Source organism: Nestor notabilis, unplaced genomic scaffold, assembly GCF_000696875.1.
Source record: "Nestor notabilis isolate BGI_N333 unplaced genomic scaffold, ASM69687v1 scaffold7679, whole genome shotgun sequence".
Taxonomy (NCBI): Eukaryota; Metazoa; Chordata; class Aves; order Psittaciformes; family Psittacidae; genus Nestor; species Nestor notabilis.
The window spans coordinates 46,517-69,852 of record NW_009944974.1 but is presented as its reverse complement, the minus strand read 5'-3'; the positions used below and the strand labels follow the sequence as shown (position 1 = coordinate 69,852).

The following is a 23,336-nucleotide window of genomic DNA, read 5'->3' as shown; positions in this document are numbered from 1 at the left end:
GATTTGATTGGTATTATTTTTAAAAGTTGTTCCCCAGGGGAAAAAGCCCAAATGGAAAATCCTTTGTCTAACAGTACTGAAGACCAGAGGGAATGTGCTAGTAATTAGGCAGACAGAAAATTTATATCCTTTAGATGTACGCTTGGCTCAGTTACACACACTGTAAATTCAACAGATCATGATAACCTTGCGGCAGGATTACACAGACGGCACCAGGACAAGGCAGTAAACCGTGTTATTGCCTAAATCCAACAGGTAATAAGAAGGGTGCAGGAAAAGCAGCTGATGTTTGAAGTATGTTCCCATCCAAGTATTTCCTATCTGCTTGGTTTTGTTTCTGAGTCAGAGAAGCCTTTAAAAACCAGAGGGAGCAGAGGTCAGAGTGGAAGATCCTTACTGGTGGTGCAGTACTTTTCCACGAGAGACGAACACGCGCGCACGCACACAGTTTCACACACAGGGAGGCGAATGGCAGACAGTGAGAAGCTGTTGCTATCCTTTCTCCTGCTCCCATCTGGGACCAGGGAGGCATTTAAAGACGACACGGTGGTTGTGGCCCAAGTGCCCTTGCCTTGCTCCTTCCCAGGAGAAGGAACCCAACCTGCAATGCCTAGGGGACACAGAGCAGTTCTCACACATGCAGACTGCCCAGCACAGGAAGCCTGCTTTCCCCGTCGGTAGGAAAACAGCAGTTGGGCCTCTGACTCCTGCCCGACACATCGCTGGTCAGAAGAACTGGGAAGGGGCATGGGAAAAACTGAATGATCCTGGACTGACCGTACTTTTTCACAGCACAACTGGTACACAACAGGTTTATTGGACAGACACACGCACAATGGCTTTAGCGCTCTCTTGCACGAAATAAATCCGCTCTGTGGTTGTGGTGTTAGGTCATAGCCAGCTCCTGCCTGTTGTTTCAGGAAGAGTCTGATGGACTGTACAATTTTATTCCCTCAAGAATAAGGCTGCAGCTGGTTTTTTGGCCAAAAGAGAAAGATGGAAACAGAACAAACTCAAAACAAGAAAAGGAGAGTGGCCGGCTGCTGCTGCTCCTTCTTTGTTGTTGTTTGAGTCTTCACAGTGCTCCTAGCTTCATGGCTGGCTGAGTGGATGGCTCTTTAATTAATTTTATTTTACACTGAAATTTCATAGGTTGTTCCACCAACTCCAGACACCTTCTTAACATTTGAGTGTCTAGCAGGGCTGACAGGCGTCCCCTGGGAACTTGATGTTGAGCCCAACCTGGATATTCCTTTTGGCTGTCCATTAATTTTATTGTGAGGTGTCTTCAACTGCATGTCATCCCTGCATCAAAAGACATATCAAAAAAGACAGTGTTAGTGACCAAAGTGTGATAGCAGAATGGCTTCACTCAGGATAAACAATTTCCCCTGTTACCCTGAGTCCCAATGTTGCAAAATATTCAAGCATGAGAGCAACCTGCTTGAAGCCAATACACTTGATGAAGAGCCACTGAAATCAGAGAATTCATTTGGCCATTAGGTTAGCGGATCAGACCCCAGTAATATTTCTTTATTTGGTTACTTGCTTAAATGCTTTGTTGAACCAAAACAATAGTGCAAGTATTTGTAGGATGCAGAAGGGTTTAACTGTCACCACTGTTGACCTTAAACCAAATTGTGTCTTAAAATCAGAAATAAAATACTCAGAAAAAACACTTCCCAGTTAAATATCCAGCTAAGCAAAATTGTTGCTCATCTCTGAAAGACATAAGAGAGGTGAAGCATTAAGACTTCTTTATGACAAAAGACACAAAGTGAGTGAAGTCAGGAAGCACTCTAGGATGCCTGTAATTAAAGACCATATTCTGGATAGACTCTTTAAAATAATTTCCCTTTTTATGACCTACTGCCAGGAAGCACGGACAACAGGCTTTCCTCAAAAGATCTTTTAAATCTAGGCCACTACACACTAAAACATAATGTGTCTCATCCCCAAGATGTAAATAGCACAAAGTAATTAGATAAAAGCCAACCAAAGAACTCGTGTGTGTTCTGGAAGTGCGAGCACAACTGAGGGCTGCTGTATTCTCACATCTTACTCCTGCACAGTGGATGTCTGCTTGGGTTTGCCTCAGAACCCAAAGAATACTGTGTGGTTTCATAGAATGCTGCTGTATCCCCAAACAGCTCAGATATGCAGGGACCAAATTCTACATTTGCCTCACTGAAGTATTATAAAAGCTCTAATTCAGTGTTGAAATTCTCCTGAAGAACACAGTCTGCCTCCTGAAACAAGGTAGAAAGGAGCTGGGGAGTGTTAGGGGACAGCACAACCAAGAATGAAAGACTAAGCAAAGGCAACCAGCTTTTCATATAAGCATCTTCCCTACAGCAGCAGCTGAAACATCCAGGTCTCAGACAGGGGGCAGAGAGGCAAAAGAAAGGCCACAGGTATTTCACTGAAACAAATTTGTTTCTTTAATACATATGAAGAGGAAAGAAAATCACCATCTACTTCATGAAAGGTAGATCTCCTACCAGTAGACAAATCATCTTAACAACTACGATTCACTTGAAAACACTGAGGAAAAACTTGCTGGCACTAAACTTCAGGAGACCTACAATAATGGATCTCCCATATTTCAGTAACTTTTCCCAAGCTTTTCCCAAAATAATACTGGAGTGAGAAACCTGGGACCTTAACCAGAGGACAGCACAGTGCAGTCAGTGCCAGATGCAAATAAAACCTAGATATTTCTAATGAACTGTCCAGGCCCCCCAATTGGCTGAAATACTGCATCCTTGGTGGGATGATGTAGCTCTTATCAGACTTTCTAAGCCCTACAGTCTCCAGAAGAAAGAAAAAGAAAGATAAGTGCATGCAGAAGCTGCAGCTGAGGATCTTGCTCAGATACCACTTACTCAGGTTCTCAGCACAGGAAATCTTCTCTCCCTACATGCTTTCCCACAGAAAGGAAGGAGTCACTGAGGCCCTAAGGTAATGCTAAGATGGTCTGTGCTTTTATCACCACTTCTGCATTGCTGTCTATGCCAAGACCTGTTTCCAGGCCTGGTCTCAGCCCCTCTTTTTCTTACAGGGTGCATACCCTTGCACATGCAGGGTATGCTTGCACATGCTGTGATCCCAGCTTTTCCTCTGTGTCCAAGCAATGGCTGCGTCCAGCCTCCCTTTAAGCTGCAAACTGAAACAGCTCCACCCTTTTGTGCATAATGGCAGGGATAATCTGCCTCACATCTTGCAAGTGTCTTATCCAATTCAGCTAAGGCACTAACACTGTGACTTGTACAACTTAACTGACCACCTGCAGTTCAAGTTATATCAAATGTGCAAACACTTCATCATGTTGAGGTAGGTTGTTAGGAGGGTGTTACAGAAGAGAACCCACAAACCTCCCACCCTTGCTGGCCTACAGCAAACATGTAATCTGTGTTGTGCCTGCAGTGAAGCGCTCTGCACTCGCGTGCAAACAGATTCACATTGCTAAGCAGCACCTACAGCAGTTACATACCTTTGTGCTCCCACTGATTGCACCTCTGTAATTTCCACAGTGTTTACAAACGAGACAGCCTTCGGGCCTCCATAAGAGGGTGACCTAGGCATCCCTGTGGGGGACGACGGGACCTGGTGGCCTGGAGACTTGTAGGAGCCATTGCTCACCCTGCTCTGTAGTGCTTGATGGGTTTGGACATTATTATTGGCTAAATCAGCTTGCAGAGAGGTTGTGGAAGTCCTTGGTGCTCTTGTCATTGCACTTGAGAGTGAAGACACTGAGGACTGCAGTATAGGGTTCCTTGTGCTAAAACTGGTAGCAGCCATCAGATTGTCTCTAGATCCATATCTCATTGCCATGCTGCGTGGGTCTTCAGAGAGCGTGCTGACTTGCTGAAGGCTGTAAGAGCTAGGGGTGTCATAGACACCTGAGTCTGCAAACACTGAATCAGGGTGAGAGTGGAGGAGCTTCTCCCTCTCTTCCATCTCTTTCCTCTCCTGGATGGATGCCATAATGGTTTTGGAAAGGTTATCATAGCGGACTGGGGAGGGGTCTCGCTGATGTGGAGCTGGACCCCCCAGCACTGGGCTGAAGCTCTGCGGTGGTTGGCGCTGCAGCTCGCTCCCCCGAAGATGGCACATTTTGGCTGATAAATAGGGGGAGTGGTACCCAACAGAGCTGACAGCAGAATGAGCAATGCACTTCCTCCCCGAGGGTGACATGGGGTTTAGCAAACTGTCATATGAAAGACTCCCATTTCTGTTTGACAGGGAATTGGGAGAAAAGATGCTTTTGTAAGGGGTGGAAGCCGCCCCTTCAGACTTTATTGGATGAAGGGGCACTTTGTCTGTCCCTTTCCTGCCAGCAGATTTCAGGCTCAGGGATCGTGAATTGATGGCAAAGGAATCTATCTGGAGTGGGGAAGACTGATAGGTCTTGTGGAGGGAGCTCTTCCGGTAGCTGGGGATGTCCAAGCTGGGTTCGGACTGGTAATCAAGGCTCCTGCCATCCTCTTCTATCAGAGCCCCTTGACTGTGTCCCTCCTGCATGGTGATCTATAACAGAGGTAAATATGAGAAACAGAAGCCAATGATATGTAAGTACAGGTTTGCTCTCCATGGTGAGTGCATGGGAAGAAAAGAGCTGGAGGTCTCCCCTCAGACTTTCAGCCCAGCTACGACACAGGTTGCTTACAAGGAATCTCCTAACTCTTGTTCAGCATATGGATGAGCATCTCAGAAGCAAGGAGGAATTATTCGTAATAAGTGCTAAGTAATATTGACAGTAATAGATATGTCAATAAAGGACACTGAAAACACAGAATGAGAGACCTTCTAAACTGAGACTCAAGTCTCAGTCAAGGTAAATCAGACCGTAATCTGATAATACTGTCCTTGGAAAAAGCATTTCAACTTTTCTACAAATAGCTCTTGAGTTGTAGGATGTCTGGCTTTGCATGCTGAGTCAGAAATACTTCAGGCTTCATTTCAGCACACCGGGGACCTGCACACTCTCATCCATCTCATCCACTTTACTCAGAACTATGAATATTCAGTAATTCTGAATTTCTGGTAATAGGTCTTCAAAATTAAGCACCTAAGCTTAATTAAAGCAGAGAGGCTCCTTTCCACCATTTAGACAACAAAATGAAGCAATTTCTCTTTTTAATTGCCTGTGTAGGAGAGAGTAGCCACATCAGAGAAGGAAACATAGGCCATAATTTATTTATGTGGACCGAAACCAGACAGGACTTCACTTTGTTTTACTCTGTGACAGATTGCTTACAGTTCTGCTCATCTGAAATGTCATTCTGTGCTAAAGCAAGTAATTTTCGCTGCTATTTTTTAGGAAAGATTTGACATAATGCACAATAAATTGGCGAAATCGGCCCTGCGAATGAAGAATATTATCAGTCACATATTTAGTCAGAAATGCAGTCAATGCAGTTTGTTCTTTATCTAATTTCTTTTAAAGGAAAAGAAAAAAATCCGAAAACCCCTAACTGGCAAAAATCTGGTTTATTCTGAATTTTTCTTCTTTTTTTTTTTTTTCCTCTTTCAACTAGAAGATAGGAAAATATGCAAAACAGCTCCCTGTCTTCTAGAGTGTGGTGCTAAATTTGGCCTGCTCTGGAAAAAGGAGACCAAGTGACAGCCTGTAAGGAGGAGGAAAGAGCAATGACGTAGCTTATAAGTATATCTGTGCTATTTATCCTCATGCCCTGATGCCTCTTTCCTAACAGCTTTCACTGCTCAAAAGCAGAATTGTATTCACAGGCTGAAGCACTGATACAGAAGAGACAACATGATATTCCTCACACCAGCTAGTCTCTTTCCCTCTGTACCTTAAATTGAGATATGGCTTGGCAGACAAACACATGCCATCCTATCTGCTTGCCAAGTGAACTCCTTTTTGTAATATTCCCAACTTGACTACTAGAAAGTTGTGACTACTACAAAATTGAACAGTCCACAAAGCTGATTGTATGCACATCAGTCAGCCTATAGTAACAACATCTTTTTACGTTAGGATTGAAAGAGCAACTCTCAGAGTGAAGATGCTGTACCCTGTTATCATTTCATAGCACTGCCCAGTCTCCTGGCCTAATCAGAACCTATCCTGCACCTACATTGGATCTGTGGCTGTGCAGTGAATGAAGAGAGTAAGTTTGCCTTCCACGGCTCTCCGACTTTTGGCATCATGACCCAAAACACTGTCGCCTACACAGCTCGAAAGTGCTGGCTGATGCCTATAAATAGAGTATTTTGAATTGGATGTCAAGCCATTTTTCATGTAATAAAGTAAGGATGATAGGATATTAAACTTTCTGGACACAGTGAACACACTGTTCTCACGTTCCCTTTCATAAGCCAATCTTTTCTTCATTAAGTGGACAAACCCAGAGAATAAGATCTACAATTACTGCAGCATGACTAAAACACGAACTTGGTGATAGCTGGAATTCCATCATCTCTCACCATCTTTCTTTTCAGAACAAAAAGGATTCCTCACCATTTAAGGAACACGCTGTCTTATTTCAGTGTTGCTACAGTCAATTATATATCTCTACCATGTTTTCCTCTCTCTTATGTCACCCCTTCTTCTTATTGCAGGGGTGACATCAGAGCTCCTGGTGAAAATAATTGTAACACTGCATTGTGTGTGATATGTGTGTTTTAAGGGTATCATCTCCACTGGTGTGTGAAGACTCGGATACATATTACAAACATACAGTTAGACCGGTGATTTTCAAACTGCTGCTCTCAGGCCCTACGGGGCCAAGGAATATTTGCAATAAATCCATGAAAAATAATTGAGAAAAACAAGCCTATCAGCAGTGGGCTTAGTTTTGCACACTGCTTCCAGGGGAAACAGTTGTAAACTGTTTCAAAACTCCTAAGCAAAAGAGAAAACAGAATTCCAGAGCAAGTCTCCCTAATTGTATGGACTTCAGTTTTCTTGATAGGAGGAAATGATGTCAAGTATTAAGAAGCTTTGGGTTTTCTTTCCATGTAACCCAAAAGTGCTGAGAAGGTGCTCAGAAAGGTCAAACATGACTAATCTTCCATTAATTTTAACTAAAGTAACTCTTGGGATGCTTTAAAAGTTGTTTCTGTTTTGCAAACTGACATCTTAAAGAATCACTGAGCATGTTGTCTGTTGGCTAAAAGGTCTGATCCAGAAAAGCGCTAAGCATGCCCAGCTCCCTCTGAAGTGAATGTGAGTTGGCACCTATGTCAGGAGAAGCCAACGGGAAGTGACACTTCTCAGCATCTCAGGATCAGGCCGAGACACTGGTAAAGCAGCAGCGCATGCCTGTCAGCAGGACTGATGTGTCAAGCTCAACAGAGGAAAGCTGCAAAAGCAGACATGTTTTCCTGGGGAGCATAGTGCAAATACACACTGTCGCACAACAATGCCAAGCGTTGTTATTTACTTTCACACTCTGACATTCACTGAAGCCCTCTGATGAATTTATCCTCAGCTCCATGCTGCCCGGTGTTATATGGGAGCAGATTCTCCCAGGCTCGCTCACCTGCTCGGCCGTAGCATGGTAGTGCACTTTGGGATTGTTGGTGAAAGCTGGTCGGTACTTGTACATGGCAGGTGTAGGAGGGCTGATAAGTTTGGGTGAAAGGCTGCCTTCTGTAAAAGAGAAAAAGAAAAGAGGACTTTCTATTAAAATGTGTGGACGGAAAGCTACCATCCCTAATTCCTGGCCATCCATGCTCTTCTGCAAACAGATCTGTTCTGGAAAGAATAAAACTTGCAGTATTTTTTGTGCAGAATTTCACTAAAATCACTGGGGCCTTTTTGGAAATAGCTGTACACTGCTGCCAGATCAGCAATCCGGAGAGAAGAAACAAGGTATAATATATTAAGTGGAGTGACATATTTTGGTGAATAATATTTTTGCCATAATTTGAAATGTTAGATATTTAGGTTGACTACAGCTACTAGTTTTGTCTGAGCAGAAAAAGGTTTAATACTAATCAAGCTTTAATTTCACATTTCCATAAACGAAATAATTCAGCTTGTAATGCCTAAGCATTTCATGCTAACATTTCTGATTCCTTAGTTCAAAATAAAAATTTTCATTTTAAAATTGATCAAAAATTTGAAAAGGGGTTTAAAAGGGTTTAAAAAGTCTGCAAAACTGATATGAAATATCCAACCTAAGCTTGAATGAACCACTTCAAGCTCCTTTTCTTTCCCTTTACTGCTCAGAACTCCTATAGATAGAAAAAAATCCTTCACCCAGATCTCATTACTGTTTTGAAAGAATACCAGAAGCCTTTTAAAGAGGCTGAAATATTTTCTTATTATTAAAAATAAAACACTGTTCATGCAACTATACCTTCACTGGTCCCCAGCTGCCCTTTTAGTTCAGAGTACTTGCTTGGATCTCCTTTGGGTGGGAGAGGTGGTTGCACATCCATACTTTTATCCTCCAGACCTTCCAGGCTAATTTTGGACTGAAAATGACCAAAGAATCAATCATTACCCACAATTTGGTTAAATAACAGCACATGTCAGCGTGCTGGATATACCTCAGAACAAGAACTACCTATTCCTACAATGACAAACATGATTTAGCATCCACTGCAGACAAGGACTGTCATGTGTAAAATTAGCATTGTCATAACAAGCCAGTATAATTTTAAATGCACTATCCTAGTGTACTTGGCATGCTAAATAACATTACCATCATGCTAGTTAATATGTGGTAGAAGGCAATGGTGTTTTCCAGCATTTTTCAGCAGCTTTCCTGGCAGGTCTCAGCAAGTAACTACCCCAAGAGTGTAACAAGTAACTATCCACAAAAATCTTGCAAGGTATCTTCTTCTGAGTCCACTGCTTTTTATGTGACTAAAGAATTCCTTCTCTCTATTTCATGACAGGAGAAACTGAAAAAAGGAGAGAACTTGGCTTCTGAACCAATATTCCTTTCACTGGACCACAAGCCTTCCTGCAGTCTGGAAGCTCAAAACCTTCTTTGAAGTACAACAGCTGACCCGGTGATACAAGGCTTCCCACAAAGTATTAGATTAGTTAAAATTAATTCGAACACCAAAAGGTGGCAACTCATGGGACAGAAAGTAGTTATTGCAAAGAACAGCCACATCCACAAGATGCCCAGGGGTATTCTAGTAGAGAGCTGCAAAAACAGCTGGATCAAGAGCTGCTCTTACTGAATCTGGGTTACTTTCAGAGGATGAAGTATACAACAAGGACTCAACCTCTATCATTTTCTAAAACAAACAAACAAAAAGCATCATCTCAGAGATTTTCTATAACAAACTCCTTCTCAGGCTTGATAAAGCTCAATCCATGCTCTTCAAAAGCAGAGCTTGAAGGCTGCCTTACCTTGCTCCGGTTGAGGTTGGCTTGGATCCCGTTGTCACTGATCTTCACTGTGATCTGACGCTCAGATAAATCAGGTCTGAGGAAAGGAGGCTTCACACTCACAGCTTGCTTTTTCTTGGGCTCAACTACGTACCTGATTAATTTTTCAACAGTCAATATTAAAATAAACAATAACCTAAGAACAAGGCATAGAGACAAAAAAAATCTTCCTGCTTCCAGGGTATGATTTAAGAATGTGTCAGAATCGAGGTAAGCAGGCTTCATTCATTTCAATGGATATAATAATTAAAAAGCAATAAAAAGAGCTTAGTGATCAAAAGGAGAGGATGCATTAAAAATCCCAAGCAATTTCTAGAACAGTGATGGACATGAGCACAGTTCACATGAAGAGAGAGAGGGACCTACCACCAGTGAAAGCGATTTACTAGATCTTACCTACTTAACATGAAACAGCTTTCCTGTGGTGGAAGATGGTGACTGGGGCAATAAGACCCAGTACATGGGGAGTTAACATGGAGAAGATGATGTGCAGTCAGTTCTAGCTTACCACATGGTCACTTTTGTCTGTAGCATCTTTAGTGTTCAAATAAAGGGATGTAAAAGAAACAGACAGGGCTATAGGAAGCAATAAATTTAAATGGAAATGGCTGACCTAATTTCTTTCCATACACTTTCAATACACAGGACAATTGGAACTGATCTTCACAAAACACAAACATTCTGCTTGCTGAAAGTCTGAGAATAGCCATGATGATGATAGTACTCACACCACTCTTAACAGGAGTGTCTCCCAGCTTTTAATACCTAGCTCTCTTAAAGTATCTTGACCTGATTTTCACGTTTCAGTAAGTTTGAGAAGCAGCCATTCCAGAGTCTTCACTTATACACACATAACAGTCTTTCAGGACTTATTTGTTGCACAGCAAAGGGAAAAGAAAAAATAAAAGCAGATAATAGTGCCAGGGTCTGGAATCGCTCAACACCCTGAAAAGGCTCAAATAAGTCTTCTTGTAGTATGACTATTAATGTGTTTGCAGGCTGGACATCTCCTGCACCTAGGATATTTATACTCCATCTGATCTACTGCATTAAAATCCTGGTTTTGAAATGTGAAACGATAAATCCATTTCCCCCAAAATAGAAAGCCATAAATAAATCCCAAGTTCCATGATATAGACTTCATTGAAAATCTGTTTTATGATAATGAAAGTGCCAGTGAGATTGAAAACCACAGCAGCTCTAAATTAGATTTAAGTCTTAAGGAGAAAGGCTGATTTTAGATTCCTTCCTTTTCTCCAGCAGATTAGAATACCTGGATGTTGACCGTACAGTGCAAAAGTGATGTTGGGAATACGGTAACATATGGAAACTTACTTTGTTACTGAAATGCACTAGATAAGTTAGTGAAATCAAGGTTATAGGCTTTTGATATAATTTGACTTGCTCATTACAAATAAACATTTCTGGGATGAGGGTTATGAATAACATGAAGAAAGCAACTGCTTGGACAGGTTTCAGCCATGCAACAGTGGAACAGCTATCACAGAGCTCTGCCTTTAAGAGTGTTTTGCTTTACTTCTCTGGTATTTCATCAATGGTCTTTTACTTGTGAGCCCAACCAAGCACATTTTCTTCCTCTGTCCCAACCACTACTCCATCTCCCTCGTTCCCAGCTGATAGCACTTCTCTTACCTGGGAGCCAAGGGGCTGCAGAGCACATGTTCCACATTTCCACAGCATCCTCGGGTAAAAGGATTCACTCCTCCACGGAATTTACCTGTCACCTGGAAACATATTCAGGACAGTGCTCAAACCTCTGGTTACATAAAAGTCATCATCCAACCTTCAGAAAGCCAGGAACAAGTAAGTATGCCTTGCTCTGACCCTACTGTCCTTCCCAAACAGATAATTTTTCTTTGAATGCTGCACTCCCTCTCTCCACCTCCATCAGCTACTCCTAGCTAGGAAGCACACTAGCTAAAAATCCCTTCCCAAAAGGGCAGTGTGCCCAGTGTAACTGGGTTTCAAAGTGGCCAGGTTCACCTCTCCATGCTGCTCCTGCATTAGATTAGTGCCTGCTGTCAGACAGACTTCCTGCTTTGGTCCCTTTCATTGCCATTACTTCCACTCGTCTGCCTTGGCAAGTCGCCTCCAAACAAACAGGAATGTCAATTCAACATTCGGAATGCTGGATGAGAGCAGTGTTTCCTTTCTGTCAGCATCACATCCCTAGTGGCAAACAGTACGAACCCCTGCCTTAGGCAGGAGGGTGCCAGGAACTCCCTGGTGATTAGGATGTTTGCTTGGAAATGAGCTAGTTTGATAAAAGCCAAGCCTCATTAGACTGGCGGGATCCATACAAACCTTCATAAGCATTATAAAGGGTTTGTACTCTCTACAGGCAGATACTTGAAAGTAACCATATGGGGATAAATACCAATAAAGCCAGAGAGATTAATAGTGGTTGCCATTAAAAACATTACTGTTGCTGTTTGCAAGTAATGCATTTTAATCACATCATAGTTGTGATCTAGCAACAAGTTTACAGAGCACCAAAAATACTTTAATTACTTGCACATAAAATAACGACGATTAAATGGTTTTGCAATATATTATGCTGGTCTCTTTGATATAACATAAAACTCTTTAAAAGGCCAAGAGAGAAATGTCGGAAGTTCTGAGCGTTGGAAGACTAACCTGATGACTAAGCCATGGGCCTGGGATATTTGGCACATGTGCATTTAATCCTGGGCCTAAGCTGATTTGTGCCAGATGCTGGCAAAGCTCTTCATAACCCTGTGCCCATTTTCTCAAACACAACATGAAAATAGAATTTCTCTAACTCACAGATTACAGTACTAATTATATCAGTTTGGTTTCTAGAGTAGCTTGAAACCCACTGATAGAAAGCAGTCTCAGAAGGAAGGATATTTATTTACTCTATTCAGAAACTAAAAATACCAGGATATGAGCAGATGTTGGGTTATGGGTTATTTTGATTCCATAAGACTTTCAGAGGCATTCGTAAAGCTCACAAACATCTCAAATCGGCCACTGTGCACTCCTAAATCAGTCTGCCTACTATGAATGCTCAAACCCAAGGGACTCTGGAATGAACAAATAACAAAAATTTACAGTAAAGCACCAGAAAGGTCTGTACCACTGTCTATAAAAGGTACTGGGAAAAAAGGACAAGTGTAGCTAAACATATTGTAACTGGAAAGCTGACAGCAGATAATGTTACAGATAGGCAGTACATATGACTAAACAGAAACTAAAACCAGATTACATTTAATCTGCAGAATGACATAGGAAAATGAATTAATCTTAAGCGGTTTGGTAGCTCAGGAGATCAATCCAAGCTAGGATACATTTTCCAACAGTTATTTCAAACAAGTTAAATGCAAAATTCTCAACCTTCTTAATGTTCTTGTAGCCACAAACACAGTAAGTGAATTTTTTTCTTTCCTCTTCAGTCTAGAACTTTCACGAACAGTTTTCATCACTGCGCAAAGACAAGCTTAAAGCAGACCATGATTTGGGCTATGAGACCAAAATGTCCTGGATTTCATGCTACTATTGTTAGCACTATCAAACCTAATTCTTGGCCAAAGTCAGTTTTACAATTAAAAGCAGTTGATTCCAAGGAGGACAGAGAAAAGCATTTAAAGACCTACAGCTATGCTAAGCCTGCTTTGTTCAAAGGCCATGTTAGACAACAGTTCAGGATGACTTCAGCTTCTTTGCTGATGTAAACCTCCCACACTATTCTGGATAGAAGTTTGTATTGTCTCTTGTGGAACAGGAGACCATCTTATCCCAGGTCATGAAGGCCTGGCCTCAGACAGATGTCTTCAGCTCTTACAGTCTGCACAGCAGCCATATAAGCACGTAAGCATGGAGCCATCAGCTTGCAGGACAGTCAGGTGCAAGAGCAGTAAAAATGCGTATGAAAAACAAAAGGTGGAAAAGAAGTGTGATGTGAGAGAAGTAGTGAAAAACCCCAGGTGTGTGAGGGGTGCTTTGGGTAGAGCTGTGACGGGGTAAAGCACTGGAATGCACGCAGTAAATTAACCTTGAGAAGAAAGCTGAAAATGCTGTGTGCAGCTGACTGGCACTTCGTGTGACCCAGTGTCAAGCTTTCTAACTGAGCTACCCCTCATGAACTGCAGGGGCAGTGATTCCATGACTGGATCTCTATCACCTGTATCATGCTATTGATATGCACAAGCATATTGGTCTGGATCCCTCACACAGGGGCTGTGGATTATAGACACTTGAGTAACTACAGGGGAACTAAAGTTTCACAGGCTTTTTGGTACAAGATGCCACATTGGCACTTGGTTTGGAGAAGCAAAACAAGTTAAAACAAACAGCCTCTCCATGTGCATGTGCACATATGCATGAGAACAAGAGAGAGACAAAGAGAGCAAGACAAAGAGCTACTTCAGACCTTAGTATGTGCAGTATGGGTTAGCTGGGGGAGTTCAAAATATCAGGAGACAGGGCAAAAGCATGATTTAATCTTTTCCTTTCTTTCTTTCATTGAAACTTACGGTTTCTTCAGCCTGACTCATAAAGTTTGAACTTCTGGGGTTGATGATACTCCACATAAAATCTGTTTAAAGGCCATGAGTAGATTTTAAATGGTAAATAAGCCTGCAATGATCCTCTGTGGTTAGAGTGGGGAAATCTTTGCTTGTAGTGCATTCAAGAAAAAAATCTGAAAAAATTAGGCAACCTTCCTAGATCTTCATGAAAGCTCCAGTAAAAGTGTTACTGCTGAGATCTGGATCATTTTTTGCTTTACCCAAGCTGACTTGCTAACTTTCCTTCCCAACTCAGCATCTTAGCCACAAACAGAGAAAGGTTGCTTCTTACCTGTTCATTCGTTGTGCGCCCTCGGGCCACTAGAACAATATGGAAGCCAGTGAGACCAATGACTGGAATAAAGAATAACCCAGCCACACACATGACAGCCATTCTGTATGCAGGAGTTAAAGAAACTGGGATAGGTGAAGGGAAAAAGAGGCTATGAAGGAGAGGGAGAGGAAAAGGAACAAAAAAAAAATCTTGGAAATAGGGAGGGTGTCCCTCACCTTTAATTAACTGAATTTAACTGCTCCTAGCCTGATTCCTTATAGTTGACATGGTTAAAAATAATGTGAATTCATTGATATTTGGCTGTAATCATCTTGTAAAGACCATTCTGCACTAATCTATCAACAGGGGTAGCACTCCTCAGAGTCAACGGTTCACGTATTAAACTAACATGCAGGGGGGCTGCTTCCAGGGCAAACTCTTTTAAACACAGTAACAGACTTTTAAATAGAGTAAATGGTACCCAGCAGTTTAGCGTCTACTTCCCAACTGGAAGTAAAACTCAGGGAGGCATCACATACTTCTGCTGGGTTGTCACGGCAAAGATTAAGATCAAAGACTGAAACAAAAGGTCAGAGAGTTTTGGGAGTAATTGATGGTTATACAGGTAAAATGAGTACAGAGGAAAACCTGCACTAGGCATTTACAGGGAAGAGTAATGGAGGAAAGGAGAGGAGTAGATCTCCACCAGTTCCAGCAAGACAAATCTTCAGATTCATTCTTTTACATTTCCCCCAAGGCCACCTTGGGTGTTGAAAGACCAAAAAGAAGGATACGTAATGGTAGTATGAGCTGCTCCCAGCTTTTCCATATGGTTTAGTACGAAGATGAGCCCAAAGGTGAATACTCCAACCATGTGTGTACTTAAGGACAGCAAGAAGAGAAAAAAATAGCGATAGTTCCTCCGTCCTATGCAATTGTTGACCCATGGGCAGTGATGGTCAAAATCCTTGTAAAGAAAGGGAGACAGAGGGAATGATATCCAAACAGTGAAAGGAAATACACTGCGTTAGAAATAAATCTGAGCCACCATCATGTAAAATTACATGAGGCTACTCTGCAGCTTTACAACATGCTAGAATCTCTTTATAAGGCTTAGGACCAAGTGGTTTCTGTCTCTATGGATGGAGAGGCACTTGAGTGTTTACAGGGTTTAAAGAGAGTTACAAAAAATGAAAGGCAGGTTATTTATCTGCTAGTAGCAGAAGCACTAATTTTTTATCATCCTTAGCATGATTCATCAATTACAATGAAGTTATTATAACATGGAATGTTCTGAAGATGCAATACTGCTGCAGGATTCTCTGCCCCACATTTCTGTATTTATACATAGCTGAATTAATCCACTTTAAACGATGCACATGATGAAAAGTACTTTTTTACCAAGTGAGTCCTCAAAGAAAAGCAATAGCTGGATAAGGGAAAGTTCTGCACAAGATCTTCAACAGTTATGAACCCAAACCTGACTATTGGTCTCAGTTAAAAGTTCAAAGTCTCATAAAGTCAGATCCCTTCTAACAGGAGATTCAATAATGAGGGCAAGCCACAGACACATTCCAAGTGCATTTATACAGTTTCATAAGCACGTTAATCCACTGTCTTCAGTGGGATTATTCTTGACATTTGAAGACAAGATCAGGTGCAAGAAATAACCCCTCCTTATTTCTGTGTTCTTCAGAACCAATAGCTCACACTCATTACATCAAGAAATGAATTGTTTATTCTTTGTTTTGTGGTAATGCTATTTTTAAACATTCCTCAATGACGACAAAGAGGTTTTTGTGTTTTTAAATTTTATGCAATGTATTTACCAAAATTTACAAAATACAAGAGTATGGATTGGAGCTTCCTCAAAGCACATTAGAAAATGACAGGGCTTTTAATGAAGATCATTTCAGGCTATATCTGAAATGCTGACATAGCATATGTCTATTATGCAAATCTGGTAGTATGCAGCTCAAAGTATCTATGATTGAAACTGTGTAAGTACCCACTGCAAACACTTCAGTAAAGAAAACAAAAAAATCTAACTACTTTTGCCACAGATTCATTTTTGGGACCTTCTGGTCACAGCAGGCTTTAGATTTTAAATGATTTTATTTCTGTAAGCGCTGTCAGCTTTTGTTGTTTGTTCTTTTTTATCAAATTAGCTCAAAAGTTTTATATTTGGGAAAAGAAGTTTTATTGCACATTCTAGATTCAAAGTGGAAAGATGTGAATTATAACCCTGACAGGGTTCCACATGGAACAGCCAGCAGTCACTCCTATCACTGTCTGTGAGCTCTTCCAGAATAGATGAGTGAGAAATAAGCATCACAAGAATCAATAGAACATGCTGTGTAAGACCATGATTTATTGATTCAGAAGTCATTAATGCTTTTTGCCTATATTCCTCCACAGCAGTCATAATTTAATTATACAAGCAGAGCTTCTTACTTGCCCACCAGAATAGTAAGGAACATTCAACTAATCTGACCATCAATAAAACTTCTGGAGAGCTAGACAGAGTCACCTTGCATTCTGCTACTTTATTTCAGTTCCTTTTGGATTCTCTCCCATTGTCATTTCTGCTGCAGCACAGATTCCATGGAGGCCTTATGGCAGCATGAAACAGCAAGTGTTTATGCCAGTGAGTTCTGAGCAATATTTTTTTGAGAAAATTTCATTTCTTCAAAATGAATTTTCGTGCTGAGCCACTGGGGAGGGCAGAAGAAGGAAATTCCATGGGACAACTGAGAATTTACCATCATCTAAACAATCCTCAAGAGCTTGGGTTAGTGAAAACATTTATGTTTTAAAACCAGGAATGTGTGACTCAGGTTTTCTACAAAAAATCCACCTCTATCCAACAATTCCGAGCAGTCCAAAGAAACTGTGTGATGCAACTGACAATAGCTGTCGCTATTCCTCTCTGCCCAGGGACCTTGGCAGCTCCCTACTTTCCATCTTCTCAAATCCTGCATCCTTCTAAGGCCTTCTGCAACAGGACAGCCTTGTCCTATTTATTGATGGCTATTAGGCACAGCAGTGCTTCCAGATAATTATGACTTAGATATATATTGCCCTGAAGGAGAAAATGACTGACACAAGATAAATCCAGGCAGCCTTCCTCTCACAAGTAACTGAGCTGCTTTCTTTGGGACTATTCCCTTGCTTATGGCAAAGAGGATTAGGACAAAGATGGGATATACAGTATTCTAGCTGACGTTGGTACATTTTCTTTTTCTGATTAGTAATTCCTTTCATTTTAATGGTACAGCTGAATATATTTTAGACATATGAAAGATTTCATCTTTCTTTTGGAAAAAAAATAGACCTTGCAGCAGAAATGATCCTTAAGAAGTGGAATTTTTAGCTCAGCAATAAAAAATCCCCCCTGGCAATATGCTGCTGTGGATACAGCACTCTGTACTTACAAATCTGGGAGATGTTTATAGTCCAAAAGCACATCTTACTGTTTGGGGTTATTTTTTAAAATCCTGTGTGCCTCACCAAGACCCTAAAGCTATTAAGAAACATGAAACCCCATAATTCAGAGCAACCAACATTAGAGCCATGAATGAGTTCATGCTCTGAGCCGGGGTGTTGAAACAAACATGGGGTCTTTCTATTGACAGGAGAATCACTCACTGAATCCTGAGCTTGGTTTTCTCAAAGCTCACACACCATTCTAGCTTCTCTGTTTGTCCACTAACGTAGGCACCAGTTTGTTCTGAATTGAATGTTGAGATCTGTGCTCACACATGACAAGTTACAATGGTCCACCCTAAATTTCCTGCTCTCCTGAACTCTGCCTCTGCATCAATTCTTCCATTTACCCCTTCATTACATTTTTGATCCCTTGGCTGCTTCAGTGAAAATATAACCAGCATTATAAATGTTTATCCTAATTATCACTAGCAACAAAGCTGACATTAAACATTACTGTGACTGTAACATACATCAGAACTGAGGACTGTGTTTCAAATGGTACTAATTAGTAGGAGTCCATCAACATGGTTTGCAGCTGAGAACTTCCAGGAACTGAAATACTGGGGGAAGCACCCAACTGCACGTTTCCAGTTGGATGTGCAACCCCATCCCTGAAGCACAGCCAAGAGATCACGGAATCAACAGAACTGTTACCTCAACACAGTTGTCACAGACGCTGCAGTGGGAGCAGCGAGGAGGGCGGTAGAAGTGGCAGGTGGCACACCATTTCATCCGTACTTGGATTCCTTTAATCTCCACATTCTTGTAGAGTGGAGCTCGGAAGTCGTCGTCTTTATCTTCATCTTCATCTGCTGCTCAATGCAAAACTAAAAGTTAGTGGAAATAACAGGGTAAAGATAAAAGAGCTAATTCAGTCAGTGCCTTGGATACAGGGGCACTGCATGTGCTTTTGGGCTTGTCAGAGAAATAACAGAGTGGTGGAAGTGATGGGCTGTCAGAACTGGTTGTTCGGGCTACAGAACACTTCAGTGATCAAGGCTCATTTTAGCATCTCCCATAAGAGTGCCGTGCAGCCTTACTTACCAGCCACTGGACAAAGAGAGGTGCCTGAGTCTTATATTATGAATAGGATGAGCTGCAGACTGGAGTCAAAGGGGAGATGGAAATCACCCAAGCTTTTGTGAGAAGTTCTGCTGTATGCATTTGGGATTAATTCAGTGCTAGCCTACCAGCAGATAAAGTGAAAGGAATTACATCGACAAGTATTAGAAGAAGGTTGTGCTAGCTCAAACTGCAGAAAGCAACCCAGATGACCCTAAGTGACAATGAAGAGTGTCAGTCCACAATCATCCCAAAGGCCTGTTGCCCAGCAACTTTAAGTCCACAGTGAGATTTATCATTCTGAAGCTCTCTGTGTGCCCATAGAAAGTCCTTGCATCAGTGCTTACTTATTTATAGTGCATCCTGTGCTCACCTCTTCATAGCATACCCAGAATGCTCTGGCTTTAGCAGCAGTACATAACTGGGAAGATCTCACCTCTCTCAAAGGCAGCATGGTTTACTGATCCGAGCACAGGACTGGGACTCAGGAAGCCCTGTATTCTAATTTCTCACTTTGTGGCCTTGAGCTAGTCATTTAGCTTTTCTTTGCCATTAGCATGATGAGGATGACAATATCACAGTCATCTTATTAGGGACAACGCAGAGAGCAGATGGTTTATCATCTCAGCTAAGCACTGCCCTGTTTAAGAAAAGAGGCCATTTAAAAATAAATGCACAAAATAAAAGCCACACTATAACTGCCAAATATATATTGGGAAGAAGAGAAAAAAAATGAGAATGACATTCATGAAAGTCTATCTTTTATTCTAGATTCCTGAGATCTTTATTTGTTTCCTTTTGACAGAGGAAATCTAAGAAGTTCACAGCTATTTAACACCTGGTTAAACTTTATAGTGCAGCTGGCATTGGCTGGCTGAATCCAAATTAGGTGGCATTTGATAATACTGTTCCAGCGGGGCATCAATCACTGTCATTTGGTTCTATATTAAATCTTCTCTAAATGTGTTATCATGATACAATTTCCATTGACTTCAGAGGGAGTTTCTTCCTTCACTCAGCTGAGCTTGGGATCTGGCTCAGCTACAGTATTTACCTTTCAGGAGTATTCTCTGGATTAATGTCTGTGGATGGAAGCAGAGTGCTGTACTGGCACCATTCGCTATAATTTCCCTTCATGACTAGTCAGTGGGACTCCTAGTGAGAGCTAGACTTTAAATCCCTTAGGCACTTCTATAAATACAATCTTTATGTTCTTCAATACTATTATAAACTAATCCATGCTGTATAATTCATGGGGGCATGTGAAAACAAGACACTAGAACAATTAAACCATTTAAGCTCTTGTAAAAAACCCTGACACTGCAGACAAAAAGTCTGTACATTGTATATATCTACATGCAATTAAACACATTCGTCTTGCAGAATTGACACATACTTGAAGAGTTTGTCTAAAATAGATTCACATCAAAAGTACTGGAAGCCAGTTTGCAGTTGTATCTGTAATTAGTCAGCAACAAACATCGCCAGTCTCAACCCAGACTGTAAATCAGATATGTCAGCGTAGCCCCGGTATCAGTGACTTAATAATTCCTTTCCTTCTCATTCATTTCGGTGTACTACTGGCAATTCACTCACACAGAGCCAAACCTGATTCATACCAGAAACATTCAGAGAGCCAACTAGTTAAAAAATGAGTCAAAAATGAGTAATGGGTATGGGAGTTTGATTCAGGCCCTCTTCAACACCATATGAGTAAGCTGGGTTTACTTCCCCCATAGTCCAAGTTCTATCTGCCAGAGAACCTGCAAGTTCGTATGACAGAGCTAGAAATGGGTTTATTTCCAGCTTTCAGTGATCTGAGCAGAAGAATACACTGGCAGAGGAAGGTATCTTATTACACACTTTCTCATACTCCGATGCATTGACACAGGGCAGCCAACTTTCATGTTTTTATAACATAACTTACGATTTTTGGTGGCTTCCTTAAAGAAATCATGTGATTCCTTTAGAATCTCAGCTTCTGTATTGCTTATTTGTTGTTTTGATTTTGAAGTAAATTCATACCTAATAGAAATGTGCTAAGCAGCTTGAAAATCAAGAAGACTCAACCTAATTTCGGTAACAGAAAGCAAATAGCTTTATTGTATATTCATTTTAAAGCACTCCTACAATTGTTGAACTCCTCACACTGGCAGCTCTGCGGGTGGCGTGGGGTGGTGATAGCTTTTTTCACATGCACACTTGTGATCTGAAATAACATCTGCTCCTCTTTCCTCCCAGCACTGGTAATTTCTAATCTTTTCCATCTTTCTCTTTTCCTTATCAGTTTGCTTCCTTCACACATCTAAACTCCTACTGCATCACTTTCTACCAGGATGACTTCCATCCCTTTTCCAACTTTTCCCCTTGCTCCCAGCCTCTTCCAGACCAAGCACGTGCATGTCAGAGATAAAAGACCAGGACCACAAATTAAGAGATAGAGACAGATGAAAGGCGAGCTGTAAGAACTCCTCTTCCTGCTTTGCTCCTGACTCCCTTGTCTTGAAGGAGACGGGAAGGACGGGAAGGCGATGAGAAAGTTTCAAAGTTTCTATCTTATCTCCCTGCATGTTTCTCCTTTGAATACAAAGTCCAAAATAAAGAACTCGTTTGAGAAAGAGAAGTGCAAAGGAAGGTATGAATTTACAATACACTCAGTACTGATCTTCATAGGGCGTGCTGAGCACCCAGCTGCAGACTCCAGCCTGAGGGAACTACATTGCACAAAGATATTAGATTCCCAGACTGAGATTTTCAAAACTGAACAACTTTGGGAAAGAGCATGGTTGCTTTCAATAACCTCACACCCAAAGCATGTTTAACCACTGCTCTCTCTGCTGAGACAGAGGAACTAAAAAGCCCAGGAAACTCGTTGTAAGTTCTAAGTGTTTAAGCTTTTCTGAAAATCTCAGCAGCACCTATTTGTACCTTTAAGCACCTCAACACAGCATCACTTAATCTAGTACAAATGGCCAAATCTTGCCTTTGTCTTTACACACAATTATTTCCTTAACTGGAGTGCTGCAACACTTAATCAGGGATTCAAAACCTTCATCTGAAAGGAATGGCAGACAGTTACACATCATTAAACCCTGCTACCCGGAGAAACCTAGCACTTGCTATTCAGGGAAGTCAGCAGGACAGGTACCTTGTTCTTGTCAGGCAGCAATTCAAAATAGATACTGAATTCAGTGAATAGAGGTGAGAAAGCACAGCTTGCAGAGAGCACAGATCCATTGGTTTAGCAAGACTGCCTAGAGCAACCTCTGCTGCAAACTGCATGTGAACAATTATTGGAAGACAGATAAAATGAGGTGATAATTCTCTCATTAGGATGTGTTAAAAGAGATAGCTGCACTGTGGTTCCCATTACAAAAGCTGAGCGATCTTTATCCTAATTTAATCAGCTGTGAATCAGTACTAATTTAAGCAGGCATATCTTTCTAAATGTATACATTTTTAGACACTCTCAGGCAAGCCTTATCCATTATCTTTTTTCAGCGTTCAGTGCTTTTGCATTTGTTTTAAGGCCTTTTGGAGTCTGCTTGGAGGAAGCTGTTTAGCCTCTCCTCTCCACCATGCTACCTATTGTGAAGACAGTGACTTAAATCCAAAGTGCCAGCATGACACAAGGGATAGCAATCACAATCACATCAGTCAGGAGAGGTACTCAAGGAGGACCATTCTATGCAGCCCTGTGCCCTCAACTGCCAGCCTGAGCAAGCGCAAGGACAACTGGCACCTAGCTCAGAATAGAGATGGAGGGTATCCAACATTTCACAACTATCCCTCCTTTTCTGCCAGCTGAGCATACTTGTCAGTCTACCAGGAAGAGTACCAGGGGAAAAAACAGGGATTAGTCAGCAAACAGGGTATATCTACTTTGGCTTGGGCTTTCAAATTCCCCCCACAACAGTCCCATTCTGTTACCTCGAGGGAAAACTCCAGGGTCCATGAAAGTTGCCATGCTGAAGTTTGCCAGTACAAACAAGAACACGAGCCCATTGTACACTGGGATGGCTGGGGAGATGGCTTTTGTCAACCAGGGGCACCTGTGGAGAAGAAAAGTTGTAGGTAAAGGCTCCTTTGTCTCTAGCACATAGTTTCTTCCCACTCACTAACATCACATAGAGAATTAGTCTCACCCCCTCCCCACCAGCCATGCAGCAAGGCTGAATTTGCAGTTTAACCACAGAAATTTCCACAGAGCCAGTTTCAGTGATCTAAAGAACACTGCAGACACCCTCTGTGAAGCTGCTTTGTTCCACAGCACAGAAAGCACTAATTGTCTACACGGCTCATAGGGCTTTGCGACCCTATTGACTTATTTGCAACCTGGCATTTTACTTCTCTGTGTAAAACCTTCATCCCATTGTTGCATTTCTGTTTACTGTCTATGTAGCCTTGTTGCAGTTGGTGTTATTTTTAGTTTTCACTAGTGTAAAGCAGAATAGGGTTCTTAAACCACTGGTCTACACTTCAGGTCCAGACTGCTCACTTCTTGCTATACTTCCCCGAGTGGTTTTTAACTCCAAATAACACTCAGAACCAACACCACAAAACCTCTCCTTGGAGGAAA

At 41.6% G+C, this 23,336-nt stretch overlaps 1 protein-coding gene across 1 annotated transcript; it reads right to left on the bottom strand.

Annotated features, from left to right (window-relative positions):
• Positions 1–326: 326 nt before the first annotated feature.
• On the bottom strand, positions 327–22,818 carry ZDHHC8 (zinc finger, DHHC-type containing 8). Its single transcript, XM_010022666.1, has 11 exons — positions 22,688–22,818; positions 18,350–18,507; positions 15,001–15,173; positions 14,225–14,327; positions 11,036–11,127; positions 9,779–9,820; positions 9,344–9,476; positions 8,334–8,451; positions 7,512–7,621; positions 3,494–4,530; positions 327–1,305 (listed from the first exon to the last, which is right to left on the bottom strand). The coding sequence occupies exons 1-11, from the start codon at positions 22,722–22,724 to the stop codon at positions 1,134–1,136; spliced, it is 2,175 nt and encodes a 724-aa protein (XP_010020968.1). The 5' UTR covers positions 22,725–22,818; the 3' UTR covers positions 327–1,133.
• Positions 22,819–23,336: the final 518 nt, after the last annotated feature.

Bases quoted from the DNA above. Each gene is read 5' to 3' on its own strand.
- ZDHHC8 (XM_010022666.1), bottom strand. From the start codon at position 22,724: ATGGCAACTTTCATGGACCCTGGAGTTTTCCCTCGAG. The intron at 11,128-14,224 runs GTAAGAAGCAAC...ATATGTTTCCAG, and splicing joins GGCGCACAACGAATGAACAG to GTGACAGGTAAATTCCGTGG. The intron at 9,821-11,035 runs GTAAGAGAAGTG...TTATTGCCCCAG, and splicing joins TGCAGCCCCTTGGCTCCCAG to TCACCATCTTCCACCACAGG.